Source organism: Magallana gigas, chromosome 9 (assembly GCF_963853765.1).
Source record: "Magallana gigas chromosome 9, xbMagGiga1.1, whole genome shotgun sequence".
Lineage (NCBI taxonomy): Eukaryota > Metazoa > Mollusca > Bivalvia > Ostreida > Ostreidae > Magallana > Magallana gigas.
Window position 1 is genome coordinate 29,777,839 of NC_088861.1, and position 19,654 is coordinate 29,797,492.

Genomic DNA, 19,654 nt, shown 5'->3' on the forward strand with positions numbered 1-19,654 from the left:
AATTTTTAGATTTCGTTTTATTCCATTCATGCACCATGTTTCCTATCAATTTTCACATCAATTCACAAAAACATATACTTTAACAAATCAACTAATTTGTAAATAAAGTAATGATCCACAAGTCGACAATTTGACCATCGATTTTGTAACTCACGCCACATCCTTTTAATTTCCCTCGGTGTATAGTGATGTCCTGTTATCTGATATCTGAAGTTATTTCCACAGGGACCACGATTGCGATATCCACAATTAAAACCTTTATTTTCTAATGCAACGGCACCAATATGTTTTCTACATAAACCTGTTATATATACGTCTTCAAAGATGAAATAAGGAACATTCCGTGTTGCCCGATATAGGTTCGAAATAATATCCCCGCTGATTAGATAAGCTGTTCCGGCTATATAATCTGGATAATAATCATTTTTATACTCCGATCTCGATATCTTCCATTTCGAAAATGCAAATCGGAATGGAGAAGCACCAGTGACTTTGCATCCAGATATAGAGTTTGTTTTCGGATGAACTTTTAATTCGTTTAAAAGTCTCGGAAGATTAAGGAACATGTCGTCATCAATTTTCAACAGATATCTTACTCCTTCACAGTTTGTCGAAGCCCATCGTAGCAACGCTATAGATTTTTGTGACAGATTTTCATATGTTTCCAATATTTCCTCGAACAAAATATCATTATAAATAGAATTTTCAGTTTTTGCAAGGCTCTGGTGAACAGTATCTTTACTTTTGCCTAACATGAATTTCAACAGAACAGTAGGTTTTGTTGTTGAAACGTTTCCCCAAGTTCTGCGGATAGCGTCTCTCTGTTCGAAGTTTGACACAGCGCTTGGGACCATGATGAGCAGGAATACATCACCGTTACTACATGATCTATGAGGTATCGGCGGCGTCCCCAACAGGCCAGATTCTACGTAGGCCTGTAAGAGTTTGTAGGATGTTTCATCTGCTCTCTCTTTTGTTTCTCGGAAAGGTAAACAAACGATGTATGTTAAAATATATATGATTGCTGCCCATTTCACAATGTATGTAAATGTATGTGTCCTCCTTTGTAAAGCTTTCATCTGAAAAGAAAAATCACAGTCATTACATTTATCTATCAAATTTTCTTGTAGACGACATGAACATGCTTAATGTTGGAGGATATTATGATTATGTTGTAAATATGGATTTAAGGTGGTTCATTATATTTTGAAATAGTTTCTTAAATCAGCTGTACGTTACTCAATTAGAATGATATCATGATGGATAATAAGTACAGGAGTCAAATGCGCAATTTTTTTTGCAATTATGGATAAAATAAAATATTTTCAAAACTGAACAAAAGCCCCAGGAGGACTCGAACTGATAATCTGCGGTTCACAAGCTCGCTACTTTAACCACTGAGCTATGCCGATATTCAAATAAGCTGATTGATACAAACAATTTAACAAAACTTTTTATTCGCCATCCTGCGACGTAGTGTCTTCAAAAGTATAAGAATAGGTGTAGTGAGGCACCTTAATGATGAAATACAGCTTTAGAATTTTGATAACTTTCTTTCATATAATGCTTTAAATCATAGTGAATATCATACTTTAATTGTGAAAAAAGCCTTGTTTTTGTTTCTAATACCCACCCATTGTTAAGATATGCTTTTAAAATTTATAAAAACACAAGAAAACAAGTTTTAGCCAACTTCTTCCGAGTATAGGGCTTCGTTTTAATTAATCAAATCTTCTTCCAGGTCAGACTACATGATTGATAGGGTGTTTTATATTTATGCTATGAAAAATGTTTTCAATTTTTTACAAAAGAAGTTAAGAGTAGACATTTTATCATCTCTAGGTAATCACATTCATATATTTACATTTGCAAATAATTTTCCTTATATGAACCTTTAGAAAAGCGAAAACGTTCAATTCTGTATGAATGTTTTCGTCACGTCACAATGATCATAGCACGCGCTTATCGCTTGTCGCTTGGATTATTGTAACCATAAAATCTCGGTAATTTTAACAGTTCTGAACGATTTGTCTATTTCAAACGTAAATATACGTAATAAACAGCAATATTAAAAAGTTCACCGGGATATGAAGTTGGTTGGTCATGTGATCAAATCTACTGAGAAGCCCTTTGGGCTTCACAGGATTTGATCACTTGACAAACCAACTTCAAATCCCGGTGAACTTATTTAATTGCTGTTTATTTCTTAATTGAACGCGCAGAATACACATCAAATTGCACTAAGTTAAAATGAAAGAGGATAACGGTTGCGACCCCTCATTTCTTTAATTAGTTTAGGAAAGATAATAAAGATGTTTACCATGTAGTAAGGTAAGCATCAGCGGGCATGCACAATGATAACCAATATTTGGATGACAAATTTTTTTTTTGTGTAAAATGCAGTATACTTCAATATCCAATATATTCAAATCCTTGAATTTTCTTTCAAATTTCTGATTCAATTCATTGTTGTCATATAATATTTCGTTTTGTTGTCAAATTGAGATCAAAGCTCAGTAAATGCTTGCTTTATTAAAAAAGAACGATCACAATATTTCATTTGATCTTTGATATCTCGAACGTTGATTTCTCGATTACAATAAATATGTCGAAGTGATTTGTTAATCCCAACCACTTATATTTTGGTACTTTTGTACCCTTGATATCTCGAATACCTACTAGACTTTTTTAAACAGTCCCATCTAGTTTGACTGATGTAGTTTTAAACAGATAACTTCTGATCGGATCTACACATATCAAACAGGTCCAACTTTTAGCACTTTGATCATCATACGTAGAGCTTGAACTGAGCATCTCGTTTTGTAATAGTCTTGGTTAATTGCATTGCATAAGGAGTTCAGCCCATATTAAGCTTGAAAATTAAAGTTGAAATTTGTTGTATTTTTATCACAATTAAATTTGGCCCTTCTCGGTGTCTACCTGTATGACGTTACATAATACTACTCTATAAAGTAATTCTTTCCCCATAGCGCATCTTCTGAAAAGCGTAAAATAACGTGATTTATTTAGGCATTGAATGTTTGTGTTTGGATGTTGTCTGTCCTATAACACACCAAGCCATGCAGACCAATTTATTACGCTCTTATAAATTGGTCAGGGATATGAAACATATATGGAAAAGCCATGTTAACATGTTATTTACCTTACTTCCGCGTCTTAAAATATAGTTCCAGAAACTTTAAATTTTTTTTATTGACGAATAGATATGATTAAACGATTCCATTACAAATCAAATTGGTTATGTAAGTCTGAACGGTTCATTAAGTCTTAGAATGCTAAATATACCCAAGACGCGTGATGACGTTTATACTCCTGGCGTATAAAATAGCTTATTGTATTCAATGGAAAATATTTACATTTGCAAATATGTTTCCTTATATGAACCTATAGAATAGCGAAAACGATCAATTCTGTATGAACTTTTTCGTTACGTCACAATGATCATATCACGCGCTTATCACTTGTTGCTTTGATTATTGTAAATATAAAATCTCGGTAATTCTAACAGTTCTGAACGATTTGTCTATTTCAAACGTAAATATACGTAATAAACAGCAATGTTAAAAAGTTCACCGGGATATGAAGTTGGTTGGTATGTGATCAAATCTACTGAGAAGCCCTTTGGGCTTCACAGGATTTGATCACGTGACCAACCAACTTCATATCCCAGTGAACTTATTAAATTGCTGTTTATTTCTTAATTGAACGTCGCATATTTCCAATACACACGTAAGGGGAAATCTACACTGAATGTAAATATAAAGTAAAGTTAACGATGAGCATTTAACTCTTTTCATCGAAATGTAGGTCAGCTTTATCCTAAGGAGTTTTTGGGATCGTTCATATCTTTAAGGTGGTATGGGACATCTGTCAATATTAATGTGGATTAGAACCTACGACTTAATGACAGATTCGTGGATAATGCACTATCACATCGCAATGCGCTCTTAAAGAACAAATTTAAGACAAAGAGAAAAATTATGAAGAACTATATATGATATGGGCCTAAAATGGCCCCCTAAAATGATCATAAACAATTTACTGTACTTCTTTGTTTTCTTTGTACAGATATATTTGTGATGTTTTTACATAATGTTCATTTTGATTCAACTGCCCACAATTTAGAAATATGACATCGTAAAGACAACATTTTCCCGCCATTTTTGCATTTTTAGCATAAAACAGCTTTGTTTTCAAGCAGTTGTTCTTTCAGAAAACATAGAGCACATGCTTGAACAAGCAAAATATCTTAATCAGAGATGTATCTAGCCAAGGCTAATAAGTGACAAAAAATGTTCCTTGTTCAAGCATGCGCTCTATATTTCCCATTCAGAAAAAGATAATAAAAATGTCAATTTTTGACTGATTTTGATTGAATTATAGGTATAGCGTCACTTCTGACGTCACATACTGCCAATGAGTGCAAATAAATCAAATAAATAGGTGAACGTATATTTTACATCAACTCCTCTAAAATATAACATAACATTTTATTGTACCAGAAACACTTTAAAAAAATGGCGAATAATGGGGGCCAAATTTAACTCTTATCATATATAGTCCTTATATTTGATTTTATTGTTTATTTCCTACATTATCTTTAAGTGATTATATGATCGTGTTTGTTTTGTTTACTAGCAATTGACTGTGTGTTTGGTTTTGCTTTAAATTCTTCATATCAAGCGAATCTTTTATATACTTCATTACTGCGTGCATTTTACATCTCAGTTAATGCACCTACTCAGTATTACATGTATATCTCAATTCAATGATATCATAAACACTAAATAATGAAATTGAATACAAAAATGCAATTCGTCAACAATTTAGCGGCTCTCCTTTTGATCACGCCCACAACATTTTACAAGCTCGTGCGGTGCAAAGGGCGCAGTAACGGATCACTTCGAAAACACTCGCTTTTCACATTCAAACATACAATGTACCGGTAGGAAATATTTAAAAAGAACATAAAGTGTATAGATATTGGTTTAGGTATGTATTTTCTTACATAACTTTCTAGAAGGAAAAGTTTTGTATCTTGTGCAGAATAACCAATACTATATCTACTCTAATGAATTAAAAAGGAACAACATGTACGTAGTATCAGTTTACGCTCTTTTTGAAAGTCAAAATTTTTCAATAATGGCACCACCATGAGGGGACCCCTCCCTGCTAAATTCAAACGTGTTAAGTTCCCATTGTTGATTATAAGATATAACCCCCTTGCACCCTCTACCCATGGCAAACAAAAATATTCTTTAGGACTCCCCCGCTAATGAGCTATTTATTGTGTTCCCATTGCAAATAAAATATTGCCTAAACCCCCGGGAAAAACTTTGTTTTTGCGCATGAACTCTATATTTTGCAGTTTGTTCGTCATAACTGTGGACACAAGGTCTGATTTATTATATACTAGTTTTCGACAGTTTTATTTTCCTTAAAAGAGAAAATTTCGTAAATATTTAACTTATAAAACTTGTTATTATTTTTCTGTATAACGATTTTTTTAATAAACGCGCATATTTCTCATAACAAACTCAGTAAATAAATATTTGTTTTAAATGCATGTATTCTGATTTTTCGTATTCAGTTACGGGTCACCCGTATGTACTAAGTATATTGTTTGTATAAGTAAACACACTTCACAAAATACAATGGCCATATTCAAAGCGTCTTGTTTTTTTTTTTCAAAATTCGATTAAGCATTTTTAAAAATTGTCTACTATAGATTCCTAATCAAACGGAAGGAATTAATATCGGCGTAAAATCACGAAAATCACGTCTCGCGGACTTTATAATCTAGCTTTTAATTTTCAGAAAGACATAAACTATATGAAATTACGAAAAAAATGTGGCGTTTGCGATTTTAATCACTTGCGATTGGATGTAAAATGTTTAAATCGAGAAATCAAATCGTGAATCGGAAAGCAAGCGATTTTAAATCAGGGATTTCCGCTTCCCTTTACGTTACTTATGTTTTGAACGGCGTAGCGTGGTTGATTTCAGGATAAAAGGGGGGGGGGGGTAAATAAGACCAAAACCATTTGGATGACACACCCTTTTCAATCATCTAATGACGTTGAAAATTTTAAGAAGATTTGGATACTGAACTTATGAATTTGTTTCATAAAATTTGATATTTTGCTTATTACAATAAACATGACCTAGACGAAATTTTTTATTAAAACTTTAAAAATTAACCCTCTAATGATCTGCAAAAAAAAGCATGCTTTCTCCAAACATAGTCGTTAGGTGGGAAAAAATTAAACTATTTTACTTTAACTAAACATTGTTTGATTAATATGAGTTTTTCAATTGGTGATATACTAGGAGATTCTGTACAAGAAAAGAATTTATTTTAGCTTTTTATAGGTGAATTTGATCATCACTCATATTGCCCGCAAGATAATACATTTGAAGGTCAGATTTAAAGAGCGATAAAGAGTAACGTCAGACTTTTTTTGTTAAATTGTCAAGCCAATTTAAATTTTAAAAAAACATCACCAGGAAGAAAGACCAAAATACGAGCAGGGATGGCGCAGTTTTGTCCAATGAAAAATATTCCTATTTTATGGTAATTTTATCTTCATGGCGAATTGATTTTTTTTAAATGGACTGGATTACCGTATTATAATACTAAGTCCGGCATTTCTATTTCAGATTCATTTCATCTGAACGAGGCTGCTTAGCAAAAACACGTCATTTATAAGACCACCTTAAAATAGTGAAGCAATAAATCTCACAAATAATCACTGAACTTTTCATTCAAAAGCACCTGAGAATGATATCCTGAAAAAGAATAGGCCAATGTAAATCTACAGACAACGAGTCCATACAGCGTAATTGAAGCCTAAACTAATGACGCTGTTTATTTTTCGTTAAATTCCTTAAGTTTTATCATTGTGTTTTAGAGGCAAAACCTTGAATTGTCTACCGACATCATTTATTAATGCATGTAAACTTCTAGAGCATGGCTGAAGAACTAGGTTTGAGAATTTTTTATATATGTTTGTGCGTATTCATCATTAATGATATAGACAGTGTGAGTGTTGAGTAGCTCATATTAATATATTTAATCGATATTCCAAGGATTTCACTATGAAATAGAATTCTTTAAGCTTGCATTAAAGTAAATATAATGCAGTGATTGGTGATAATGATGATATATATATATATATATATATATATATATATATATATATATATATATATATATATATATATATATATATATATATATATATATATATATATATATATTCACACACAAGTATATGTATGCGTGGAGGAAAAGGATCATTGACCGCTTTATAATTATAATTAATGCATGAATTTAGGTAATCAATTTAGAAATGATAGACAAATTATGTTCATAAAGCATAAAAGATATATGTTGTAAAGACTAAAACCTTGCCAAAGAATGTAACGTTATTGTCTGTCTGTTTGTCTGTATGAAATATAAGCTAAATATGCCAAATGTTATCGATAGAAATATCAAAAAATTGTTCAAGTATGTTTTGCAGAACAACATTAATATATCATAATACACAAACTATCTGGGAGTCTGGTCTGCACTGAAAATTAGGAAGCTATAGTAACAGAACTCTAGAACTTTGAGTTATGAAAAATGTTCATTTTCTTCTTAAAAACTTTCCGCCACAAAATATATTCTTTTATTAAACTCTGTAAATATTTACTTTTCTTTTAACATTTTTTTTTTCAATATGGCTTTTTGGCATTGTAAAATATGAATAAATAAATATTTAATATATGATGCAGAATTTTTAGACCAGAGCTGACATAAAATAGTTACCATAAAAAAGAGAAACGAACCTCTTTAAGAAAACATAATCAGGATTTTTACCATGTAGTACTGCATGTGCGAGGGTCATCCAAAAAATACCAAGACTTTTGTTATAGCGTTGTTACTTTACGTCATATTACAATCAAATTTTAAAGACATACTTTAGCAATAAATTCTTACCAATTGCACATTTTATTTTTAGTTTATTCCGATTTATCAATAACAAATTAAGATTTTTATGATACGGCGCACGTTCAGTTTTAGCTTTTTATCAAAATATCATCATAGAAAATTTTGACCAGATTTTTGTTATATGGCGCCAAATCAAAAACAAAATTTATACCGGTATGCCAGTAAACTACGTAATATTACGTCATTTTATTTGCGGAATTATGACGTAATTTGTTGATCCGTTGATAAAAAAATCGGTGTTAGAAGACAGGTACTCCTAATTATAAAGGCAAAAAAAGATGACGTTTGACGACGTCACGGAGCAAAGAATGGCTGTAAAATTTGTGGTTGTGCTTGAAACACCAAAACAAACTGCAAAAATGATGGAAGAAGCAGGAAAAGTGCCCAAAGTGAGTAGATCGTTTGTAAATAAATGGCCTAGGCTGTTTTTGATTGGTAGAGACTCGGTACTGGACGACGAAAGGCCTGGAAGAATTGGCAACGTCATGGAAAGTGATGGACGCGTAACTGTTGCGGAACTTGCATCTATGTTTGATATCAGTTATGGTATCAGTTACAATTCTCACAGAATGTTCAGATATGTGAAGAGTTTCAGCTCTCTGGATACCCAGACTACTGTCTGAAGATGACAAAGCAAAACGAGTACAACTATCAAGTGCTTTCTTGAGACACTATACTAATGAAGATGTTTTTTTTTGAACGAATTGTCACAACTGGCGAAACATGGTTATAAAATTATGATTCCGCGACAAATTAAGCAACAGTCCTCAGCACGAAAAAGAAAATCATCACCACCTCCCCTTAAAGCTAAAGTTCAAAAGTCTGCAAGGAAAAACATATTTAATATATTCTTTATGGATATTTCTGGAATGCTACTCGTGCATGTAGTACCCTACGGACAAACGGTCGATGCAGAATATTATGCATAGGTTAAGATATTTCACTTCCTGTGTTTTTAGAACGCATTTCATTAGCTATTATCTTGTCATTGCACTTACATTAGGAAGACAATAGCGGAATACAGTTAAAATTTTCTCTTAAATATATATACTGTAAAATAATTTTAACCAAATCACCCGTGCATTACAATTAAAAAACCAAGTAAATTTTCAATATTGTCAAATAAAAATGATCATGACATTTTATTCCATAACAAGTACAATCATGTAATTTGGCGTGATATTGTCCATGAAATACGGAAGAAGCGGCCCGAAAAAAACCCACTTTCTTTTGCATCAAGACAACGCCCCTGCTCACCGTGCTGAAAGTACTATCATTGATTTAGATTTGTTTGGTTTTGATCGTGTAGATCACGCACCACTCAGCCCGGACCTAGCGCCGATAGATTTCAAGGCCTTTCCGACAGTGAAAGCTGAATTACGTGGTAGAAAATTTGAGAACACCGAAGAATTAGTTTATGCTAATCGAACAATTGTAAACAAACTAGATGACAGGTGGTACAGCAATGTCTTTAACGAGTGGGTCAAGCGCCATACTTTGTGTGAAATGCAGAGGCTAGTACTTTGAAAAGCTGTAAAACACAAGTCGCCGTGACGTCGGGTTTTGACGTCCCAGCGCTGATGAGGTTGCGCCTCGAATACAATACATGTGGATTTGAAATTTAAATATGAAGACCACCTTTTGATCAAATGCAACGAAACTTTACACATAAAATAAAAATACGTTTTGACAAATGATAATGTGGAAATCTTAAATTTTGTCGAAAAAATAAAGTCAAGAGGAACATTGTCCACGTATTTTTTGATTGACCCTCGTACCAGCGGACATGCATAATGATGACCGCTATTTTGATGACAAACCTTATTTTTGTATGATGCTATGTACTTCAATTATATAATTTTTCTGATTTTCTTTCAAATTACTAATCCAATTAATTGTCGTCATAATATTTCGTTTAATTGTCAATTTGATATCAAAGCTCAGTATATGCTTGTTTTAGTAAAAAAAGAACGATCAGTATATTTCAGTTGAACTTCGATATCTGGAACACTGATATCTCGAATATAATGTATATGTCGAAGTGATTTGTAAGTCCCAACTACCTACACTTTTTAAAAAAGTATTTTACCCCCGATATTTCAAATATCTCGAAGTATTTAAACAGACCAATCTAATTTGAGATAATAAAAGTTTGACTCGTGTAGTTAAAAAAAGATGCCTTATCATGCTCCATTATTGGATTTACATGTATACATATCAAACAGGCCCATTTTTTAACACTCTCTATACGTTGATCATCATGAGCAGATCTTTAACTAAGCATCACGTTCTATAATAGTCATGGTTACATTGCAGAAAGAGTGTAGTGCATACTTAGCCTAAAACTTAAAATTGAAATAGGTTCTTTTTGTATCACAACTAAATTTTTGCACAATTTTGTGTATACATGTATGACGTTATAGAATTATGCTGTATGACGTCATCCTTTCCCCCATAGCGCATCTACTGTAACGCTTAAAAGAACGTGTTCTATTTTTAGGCACTGAATGGTTATGTTTGGATGTTGTCGGTCCTAAAACACACCAAGCCGTGCAGACCAATTGGATACGCTCTTAGTCAGGGATATAAAACATACATGGAACAGCCATATTAACGTTTTAATTGGTTTACATAGTGCCAAAAACTTTGTCAAAAATCAGTTTTATTGTCAAATAGATATGATTCAAGGATTACTTTCTTTTAGTACATAACAAATTGGTTATGTAAGTTTGAACGTTTCATTTAATCTTACAAAAATTGATGTGCTTAAAACGCGTAATGACGTTTATATTTGTGTTCCTGGTGCATAAAGTAAAGTTAACGATGCGTATGTATGGAACGCCTCAACTGCCTTATGTAAATATTCTTCCTAATTTGATGATACTTTAACATTACATGCTGATACGTCAACATTACATGATGGTACTTTAACATTACGTGCTGATACTCCAACATTACATGATAGTACTTAAAAATTACATGATGATACTCTAACATTACATGATGATATTTCAAAAAAATGATGGCATTTCAGTATGCGGTGGTTCTAAATTAGCTATAAGCACCGTGATCGAGAATCCCTATTACGAAGAGAGTATAGGACTTAAGTCAAGCTAAACAACAGTTCAAACAAGTTTCGATTATTACCTCTTTTATTTCCTTACATAAAAATGGACACTTTTCGAACTCAAAAATCTATATTGCCAAAACTTGTGCCACTCAGATGAAACTGGGTTCTAGAGTGAAATGGGGCACGGCCACCTCCATTATATTTGTAAGAACCTGTGCAAAAATCTCTTTGTGTCAACCGACTCCCGAGTCCTCCTTGTTTAGGCACCTTCAAATTTCCAAATTCGATGTAAATTTTACAAGTATGTTTTGTGTCGTAGGTTGATTGTTTTAATCCTACAAGCGGGCGCCTTCAATTGGCGCTTGTTTGACCACCGTTTAGCCAGGCCTATTGCTTTTGGTGCTTCTACACCATAAAACAAGGACAATACTGTTCAAGGGACTTTTAAGGGAATCAGAGTTCGAGCAATCATCCTGAAGATCCGAGTGCATGCACATAGCAACATTTATTTGGAGGGGACATACCTATCACTTAATCTCGACAAGTAAATAAAAAATGTGGGAGGGGGTCAGTTGACCCGTATTTTAAATTATTTGATCTATTAATCAACATATGATCGAGTTTCCATATTTACATATGTGTTTTCACCTTGTTTAAAAAAAATAAAACGGTCAGTTAGTAAAAAAACCCTTGTATTACATAATGTAAGTTTCCACAAAAAGCGTCTTGGTTGAAAAGAGAGTAATTAACGAGGCCGGGTCTAATTTGTTCTGCCCTAGACTTTTGAATAAATTTTTTTACATGAATTTCTACTGATATAATTATTATTTTAAGATAAAAAAAAATAGACATTTACCACACCGTTTGTTTAAGGGGTCATCTCAAAGTTAGTTAATTTTTAACATAGGACCCTATGGGATTTTGCTTGAAATGTATCAATTTTTCACATTTTTTACATTTTTTTTTAAACTTCTGCCCTAGGGATTTCTTTCTCAGTTCTAAATATTAAAGTTATTGCTAAAATGCACCAAATAGTCAAATAAAAAAAACCTTTTACCTCCTGGTTTGTTCCAGGGGTCTTATGAAAGTTGTTTTTGTATGCCCCATTTCCCAGATTTGTCGGATTATGGCTATTTTTTATTTAACAAAGGCGGAAATGGTGATCTTTATAGTATTATTAAAACATTCAGACATATTTAAGTAATAAATAAACATATAACATCACATATTAAGGGTCATTAATATAAAATTTATGGTTACTGTCTCGAAATATATGAATTAAGCTATATTTAGGCGGGTTAAGAAAACGTGACAGAGGGCTTGGCTTGCTGAACCCTCTTCACGTTTTCTACCCGAGCCCAAATAAAGCTTATACTTCGAGACATTTATGTTTATTCCACAATATAATATCAATTTTACGCATCAAATGTGCTATTTTCAACAAATTTCGCTGAATATCTGCAGTTGAAACTATCACGCCATGGCGTCAACAAAGCAAAAAGATGACGTCACAATACAAATGAAACGCTGCGCGAAGGCGTGCGTACTCGTTCTGTACTCGGCCTCGTTAAAATGAGTTTGGCTTCCTGAAGCATTTACAGTGCTTATATTGCTTAATTCAGTAACTTAGCGCATCTGCCAAAATACATGTAAAAATGCTGGCACTGAAGAAGTACACAGTACAGCTCATAAGAGAGGGTCTCTACTGAATAAAAATAAATTCGGAACATACGATTAGTTTGGGTGCAATGTATTTAGGCATATGACAACTTATAAGATTGCGGACCCATTCATGCAAAGGATAAAGCATTGTATTGCATTGAATCTGATTTTAGCAGTAACTGTACTGTTGAACAAATCAGTGCTTGCTTTGCGCACTCCTACACGATTATCTCCAGGGAGAGCCCATCAATCCCCATTCGTCAATCTTACATGAATGGCAGAAGTTTTTGTTTAGGTGCTCTTTATATCTTTAATAAACCGCTCTGACCGAGACAGGGTTCTGAATGCACACTTTTAGACCAAAACTCCAATGGGGGACTTTTTGTTGCCCCTGATTTTTATGCACTGAGACCCAATGGTCGCTAAAAAGTCATTCTTTAAAATTGAAAACCGTTTTAAATAACAAAACTAAATCAATTGCAAATAGTAGGATTTGCTGAGTATCTTGATCCAAACTAGTATTGGTGGACCTTAGTCTTATCAATATCTGAAACAAAGAAACAGCCCAGTGTTAAAAACTTTACAGGCATCCACGTGTTCTGAGTTTAAGAGTATTTCGATCTCGAGGTGATGCTTCCCCATTTTAGAACCACCGCATAGTGAAGAATCATCATGTAATGAAGAAGTATCAGCACGTAAAGTTAATGTACCATTATGTAATGTTGAAGTATCATCATGTAATGTTAAAGTATCATCATGTAATGTTGAAGTATCAGCTAGCACGTAATGTTAAAGAACCATCATGTAATGTTTATGTATCAGCAAGCACGTAATGTTAAAGTACCATCATGTAATGTTTATGTATCAGCAAGCACGTAATGTTAAAGTACCATCATGTAATGTTTATGTATCAGCAAGCACGTAATGTTAAAGTACCATTATGTAATGTTGAGGTATCAGTATGTCATGTTATCATCATATTACGAACATTATCTAGATAAGCAGTTGAGGCGTTTCACACGTACAATATAACTTATTTCATTGAAATGTAGGTAACCTTTATCCCACAGTAAAAGGTTTAGAACCGTTCATAACTTTAAGGTCGTATTAGACGTCTGCCAATTTTAATGTGGATTAGAACCCGTGGCTTAATTACAGATTCGTAACGCTATAACACCAAACATTCGTGTGGTGCAAAGGGTAGTGTAACGGATCACTTCGAAACACTCGCTGTACAAATTTAAACATACAATATACAGGAAGAAAATATTTAAAAAGAAGATGAAGTATATAGATATTCTTTTAAGAATGTATTTTCTAACATAACTTTCTAAAAAGAAAAGATCTGTAACTTGTACAGAATTACCAATACCATATCTACACTAGTAATGAATTAAAAAGGAACTACCTACACATGTAGGAACAGTTTACGCTGTTCTTGAAAGTCAGTATTTTTTTCAATAATGACACCAACATGAGGGGACCCCTCCCTGAAAAATTCAAACGTGTAAAGTTCCATTGTGAATTATAAGAAATGAACCCCTTTCACCCTCTACCAATGGCAAACAAAGATATTGTTTAGGACTCCCCCGCCCATGAACTATATATTGTGTTCACATGGCAAACAGAACATTGCCTAGGACCCCCCCCCCCCATGGCAAACAAACTATTGCTTAGGCTACGCTCGTTCAACCATCGACTGTGTCAGTAAATCTGCGACAAGCAGAGTCATTCTATATTTAGAGGTCGCGTCATCAATCTATCACTTGACCTGGTGTACACATGGGCAGAGAGTATCTCTTGCATGTCGGAGATCAACGGAGACCGCCGAGCATCTAGTTGAACGAGACAAAAGTTCATTATTGCTTGGATTCATACAATATTTTGAATATTTCGATAACTGATACATAGTTTGATGGAATTAATTCTGTCTTTAAATATTACACAACATGATTCACATGGGGTTTTCTCGAAATTCTTCTCGGAAAAGTCCGAGAATTCATATTATAAAAATGTGTTTCATATTATTTTATATTTTCCATATTACAATAAACACGGCCGTAACTATTTTTTTTTAAAGATAACTTACAAAAAATAACTCTCTAATGATCTGCAAAAAAGAAAAAAAATATCTGGTTGCACGTTTTTCTCCTAAGCGTTTTTGGTTGGGAAAAATTTAAACTATTTTTCTCTAGCAAAACATGTTTAATTTATAGGAATTTTTCAAATGGTGGTGTACTGTGACACCCTGTAAAAGAAAAAAAATGTATTTTCGCTTTTCATATCTGATAATTATACCAATTACCTGCAAAATAATATATTTGAAGGTCAGATTTAAAGTCTGATAAAGGGTACATGTAACGTCAGACTTTTTTTTGTTAAATTGTCAAGCCAATTTGAATTTGAAAAAACATCACCGGGAAGAAAGACCACAGTAAGAGGAGGGATGGCGACGTCTTTTCTAATGCACGCTATTCTCATTTTATGGTTATTTTAACTTCAAGGCAAATTGATATTTTTTTTTAATGGATTGGATTATCATGTCATAATACTAAGTCCAGCATTTCCATATCAGATTTCAGATTCATTTCATTTCAACGAGGCTGCTTTGCAAAAAGACGTCATTTACAAGACCACATTGAAATTGGTAACAATAAGCCTCTCCAATAACCACTGAAATATTCATTTAAAAGCACCCGAGAACGATATCCTGAAGAAGAATAGGCCAATGTGAATCTACAGACAACGATTCCACACAGCGTAATATCAGCCTTAACTATTAACGCTGTTTATTTTTGTTAAACTCCTGTAGTTTAATTATTGTGTTTTAAAGGCAAAACCTTGAATTGTCTACCGACATCATTCATTAATGCATGTAAATTTGTAGAGCATGGCTGTAGAAGGTTTGATAATTTATATATACATATATATTTGTGTGTATTTACCATAAATGATATACACAGTGTGAGTTTTGAGTAGCACATAAGAACATATTGAATCGATATTCCAAGGATTTCATTATGAAATAAAGTTCTTTAAGCTTGCATTTAATGAAATTTAATGCAGTGGTTGATTATGATATATATATATATATATATATATATATATATATATATATATATATATATATATATATATCTATATATATATATATCTATCTATATATATATGTGTGTGTGTGTGTGTGTGTGTGTGTGTGTGTGTGTGTGTATGTGTGTGTGTTGATTTGATTAGCCTTGAATTTATTTCTTTTTTTGTGTAAATAATTGCAAATTCAAACACGAGTTTTGTAACAATATATCAAATGTATACGAGAAGAAAAATGATGCCTATGAGCCGTCTAATTATAGCATTTACTATGCATATTCTAATGATTGAAAAAACTATTAGACTTCATATTTGAGAAACTATAAGATACTGAAATACGTTAAAAGGGGCATAGTCACAATTTTAGTCAAATTCTGTTTTTCTGTTTTTATTATTTACAATGCTTTAGAAATGCATTTCTAATGATGAAATGAAATTTGAGAGTCAGTTGTTAAGTTATAAGCAAGATACAGAGCCCATAATTCTTTGTCATGTATACATGTGACCTGTTTTTGTTCACATGGGATCAATATAGCAGTAAAAAAGTCTTTTTCAAGCAATTTGTCTATCTTTTTATTCCTTTTAAGCATAAATAAAAAAATCCTAACGTTTAACATATTCATTTTAGGACTAAAATTTGAATTTTCACTTCAACATTCAAAATGTAAACAAAAGCTTTGTTTACGTAGCAAAGAATTGTAAGCTCTGTAACTCGGCTAAAAATCAACAAATGAGATTCCAATTTGTGTTGCCTATTAAAATTAAATTACTGAAGCATAGTAAACATTAAAATCGAAAAAACAAATTTTGCCCAAATCGTGACCATGCCCCTTTAAAACATCGTCTCGTAACTAGATTCGACAGCCATTTGCAATTGTCTTAATTAAATCTGAATCGTGCGATGTTTACATATGTGTCATTTATTAAGTCAAGCGTTTTAACTCTCTTTAGTTTCTAAAATGCAGTCCTAAATCCTTTTTCTTCTGGAATAAGCAAGCGCACTAGCGAAATTTTATTTATGAATTAAATGATAAAAATGGACAATGCGCAAAGTTAAATAACATGCGTGCAGGCCTGAGAACAAGGAATTAATTTAAAGTCAATGCAATGCATGCATAATCATTGTATAAAGTTTAAGTTTTGTTTGTTTTCAGGTCACCTGAGTAAACTTAGGTGACCTATTGCTATCCATTTTCGTCGTCGTCGTGCGTCGTGCGCCGTCTGTCGTGCGTTAACAATTTTTACATTTTTAACTTCCTCTTAAAAACTACATGGCTGATTTTGGGTGTGAGACATCTCTATGGTAAGAGAAATCTCAATTGTGAAATTGGTAGCTCTACCACCCCCAGGGCACCACAAGTGGGTCAAAATATGGAAAAAAGCCAATTTTTCAAAAATCTTCTTCTCTACTCCCACAGGATAAAACTGGTTGCATGGTTATAATGTCCATGGAGCCCTCTACCAAAATTGTGAAATTCATGGCCAATATAGCCATATAGTAAAAATTTATTTAATCTTAGAATATCTTCCTCTCTGCTCCCATATATATTTGCTAAAAACTAAATGCATGATTATGGTGTCCATGAAGCCCTCTACCAAAATTGTGAAATTTATGGCCCCTGGGTCAGTGGTTCTGGCTCTAGGATGGCGCCAATATGGCCATATAGTAAAAATGTATTAAATCTTAGAAAATCTTCTCTACTCCCATATATATATTTGTTAAAACCTAAATGCATGATTATGATGTCCATGAAGACCTCTACCAAAATTGTGAAATTCATGGCCCCTGTATCAGGGGTTCTGGCTCTATGGTGGGGCCAATATGGCCATATAGTAAAAATGTATTAGATCTTAGAAAATCTTCTTCTTTACTCCTTAACATGTGGACAAAAACCTGAATACATGTTTATAATGTCCACTAGCTCCTCTACCTGAGTCATGAAATTCATGACTCCTGGGTCAGGGGTTCAGGACATGGGGGGGGGGGGGGGGCAATATGGCAATATAGTGTTAATGCAAATAATGTTTTAAAATCTTCCTCTCTTTTCTCACACATCTGTATGAAAAACCTACTTCATAATTATGTTTACCAGGAAGCCCTCTACTAAAATTTTAAATTCCATGTGCCCTGGAATATGGGGTTTGACTGCAGAGCAGGGCCAAAATTGATGTATAGGTGTTAATGCATATAATGTTTAAGAATTATCTTTTATACTCCCGCACACCTGAAAGGAAAACTGATTGATTTTGTAGACCAGATCTTTAAGTTTTTTGCCAAAATTATAAGTTTCATTATTCTTTTTGAAAAGGCAGGGAGGTGGTCGACATTACAAAATTTATAATTTTTCTACTCCAGAATGAAACCCAATTAAATGAATATATGAGACTTCTCGACAAGTTTGTGTATGGGTTAGATGCTACCCAGGTGACCGTTAAGGCCTATTGGCCTCTTGTTTGTTTTGTTTGTATATTTTTTTTGTATTTTATTTTTTTTGAAAGATAATATGTTATAAACATGAGTTTAAAGGTAAAATAAAAAGATGAATAAGAAGAAAACACGAGTTTAAAAAAATAAACATTTTACCTAAATGTGTGATTATGGAGAAGAAAACATCCGTTCTCTTTTTGTTTACCTATTCCACTTAGCTCACAATACCTTGTAAACGAGGTGCATATATAATAGCACTCGTTATAAATGTCGTCAGACATAACTTGGGTCAATAGACTATCCTAATATCATTGAATATTGTCTAAAGATGCAGAGTAATAGAGGTTTCAAACTTATTTAATCAGGTTAAATTATCATCTTTACAATCACATTTGACAAGGCAAGTTGTGAAGATAATTGCCCTTTCGTTGAATTTTGTAAGATAATCTTGAATCTTAAATATATATATTTTTTGAATTCTGAATAATTTAAACAATTGTAAAAATAGAGAAAAAAGAAAGTTTTTTTCTCTCGTGTAAAACATGTTTTAGATATTTTGTTAGACTTTTCTCTGGCCATTCGATTTTGTTAGACGCTTTCCTCTACACTAAATATCTTGGTACTTAGAATAAGTTTACCAAAATAAAACTATTTATTATCATGAATAATAAAATCTAAGAAAGTTAATGTCCCTCCTACCTTTTTCATGGCATTAATGATTCATGAGAATCTGAAACGCACTGCAACAAGCTAATGTCCAACAGTAAATAGTTAAATGTCGCGAGTACTATAGCTGACGTAAAGGGTTGGGAAAACCCTGAATTGAAGATAATATGAATATCAATATGTAAATGTAAAAGCAGTAATTTTGGTAAAAATAACGATATTACGCGACAGCATGTACACTGTACAGATTGATTCCTTTATCAACTATTTTAGACTATTTTGTACACTTTAAACAAGCAGTTGTCCGAAATAAAAGGTATGATATTTTTATGATAAATCAGCCTCATAAATTATAATACTAATGAGACCGCCTTTAGTTTCTGTTGCCAATCATAAACAAGTTTTATATTAAAATAAAAGCCAAATATAGGTATATAAATGTTTGTGAAGAAGGAAAAAATAATATTGATTATTATTATTATTTTGATTTTAAAACAATGAAATATAATGGACATTAATATTTTTATCAATCTAATTAAAATTAGACTTGCAATTCCGCCCTCTACGATACGCTATAGGGTATCGTACAGGAGCGTAATTACAAGTCGAATTTTAATTAAATTGATATTTTTTTATATCATTGAACAGTACCGTCAAGTACAACAACTATTTTTATCATATTTAACCAAACAGTAGGATCCTATGCAGATACTATACAATGAGA

At 32.7% G+C, this 19,654-nt stretch overlaps 1 protein-coding gene across 1 annotated transcript; it reads right to left on the reverse strand.

The window, feature by feature from the left end:
* LOC117691395 (beta-1,3-galactosyltransferase 1-like) lies at positions 1 to 19,120 on the reverse strand. Its single transcript, XM_034477431.2, has 2 exons — positions 18,964 to 19,120; positions 1 to 1,079 (listed from the first exon to the last, which is right to left on the reverse strand). Exons 1-2 carry the CDS (start codon positions 18,970 to 18,972, stop codon positions 63 to 65), a joined length of 1,026 nt encoding a protein of 341 aa, XP_034333322.2. The 5' UTR covers positions 18,973 to 19,120; the 3' UTR covers positions 1 to 62.
* Between the last annotated feature and the right edge of the window lie 534 nt (positions 19,121 to 19,654).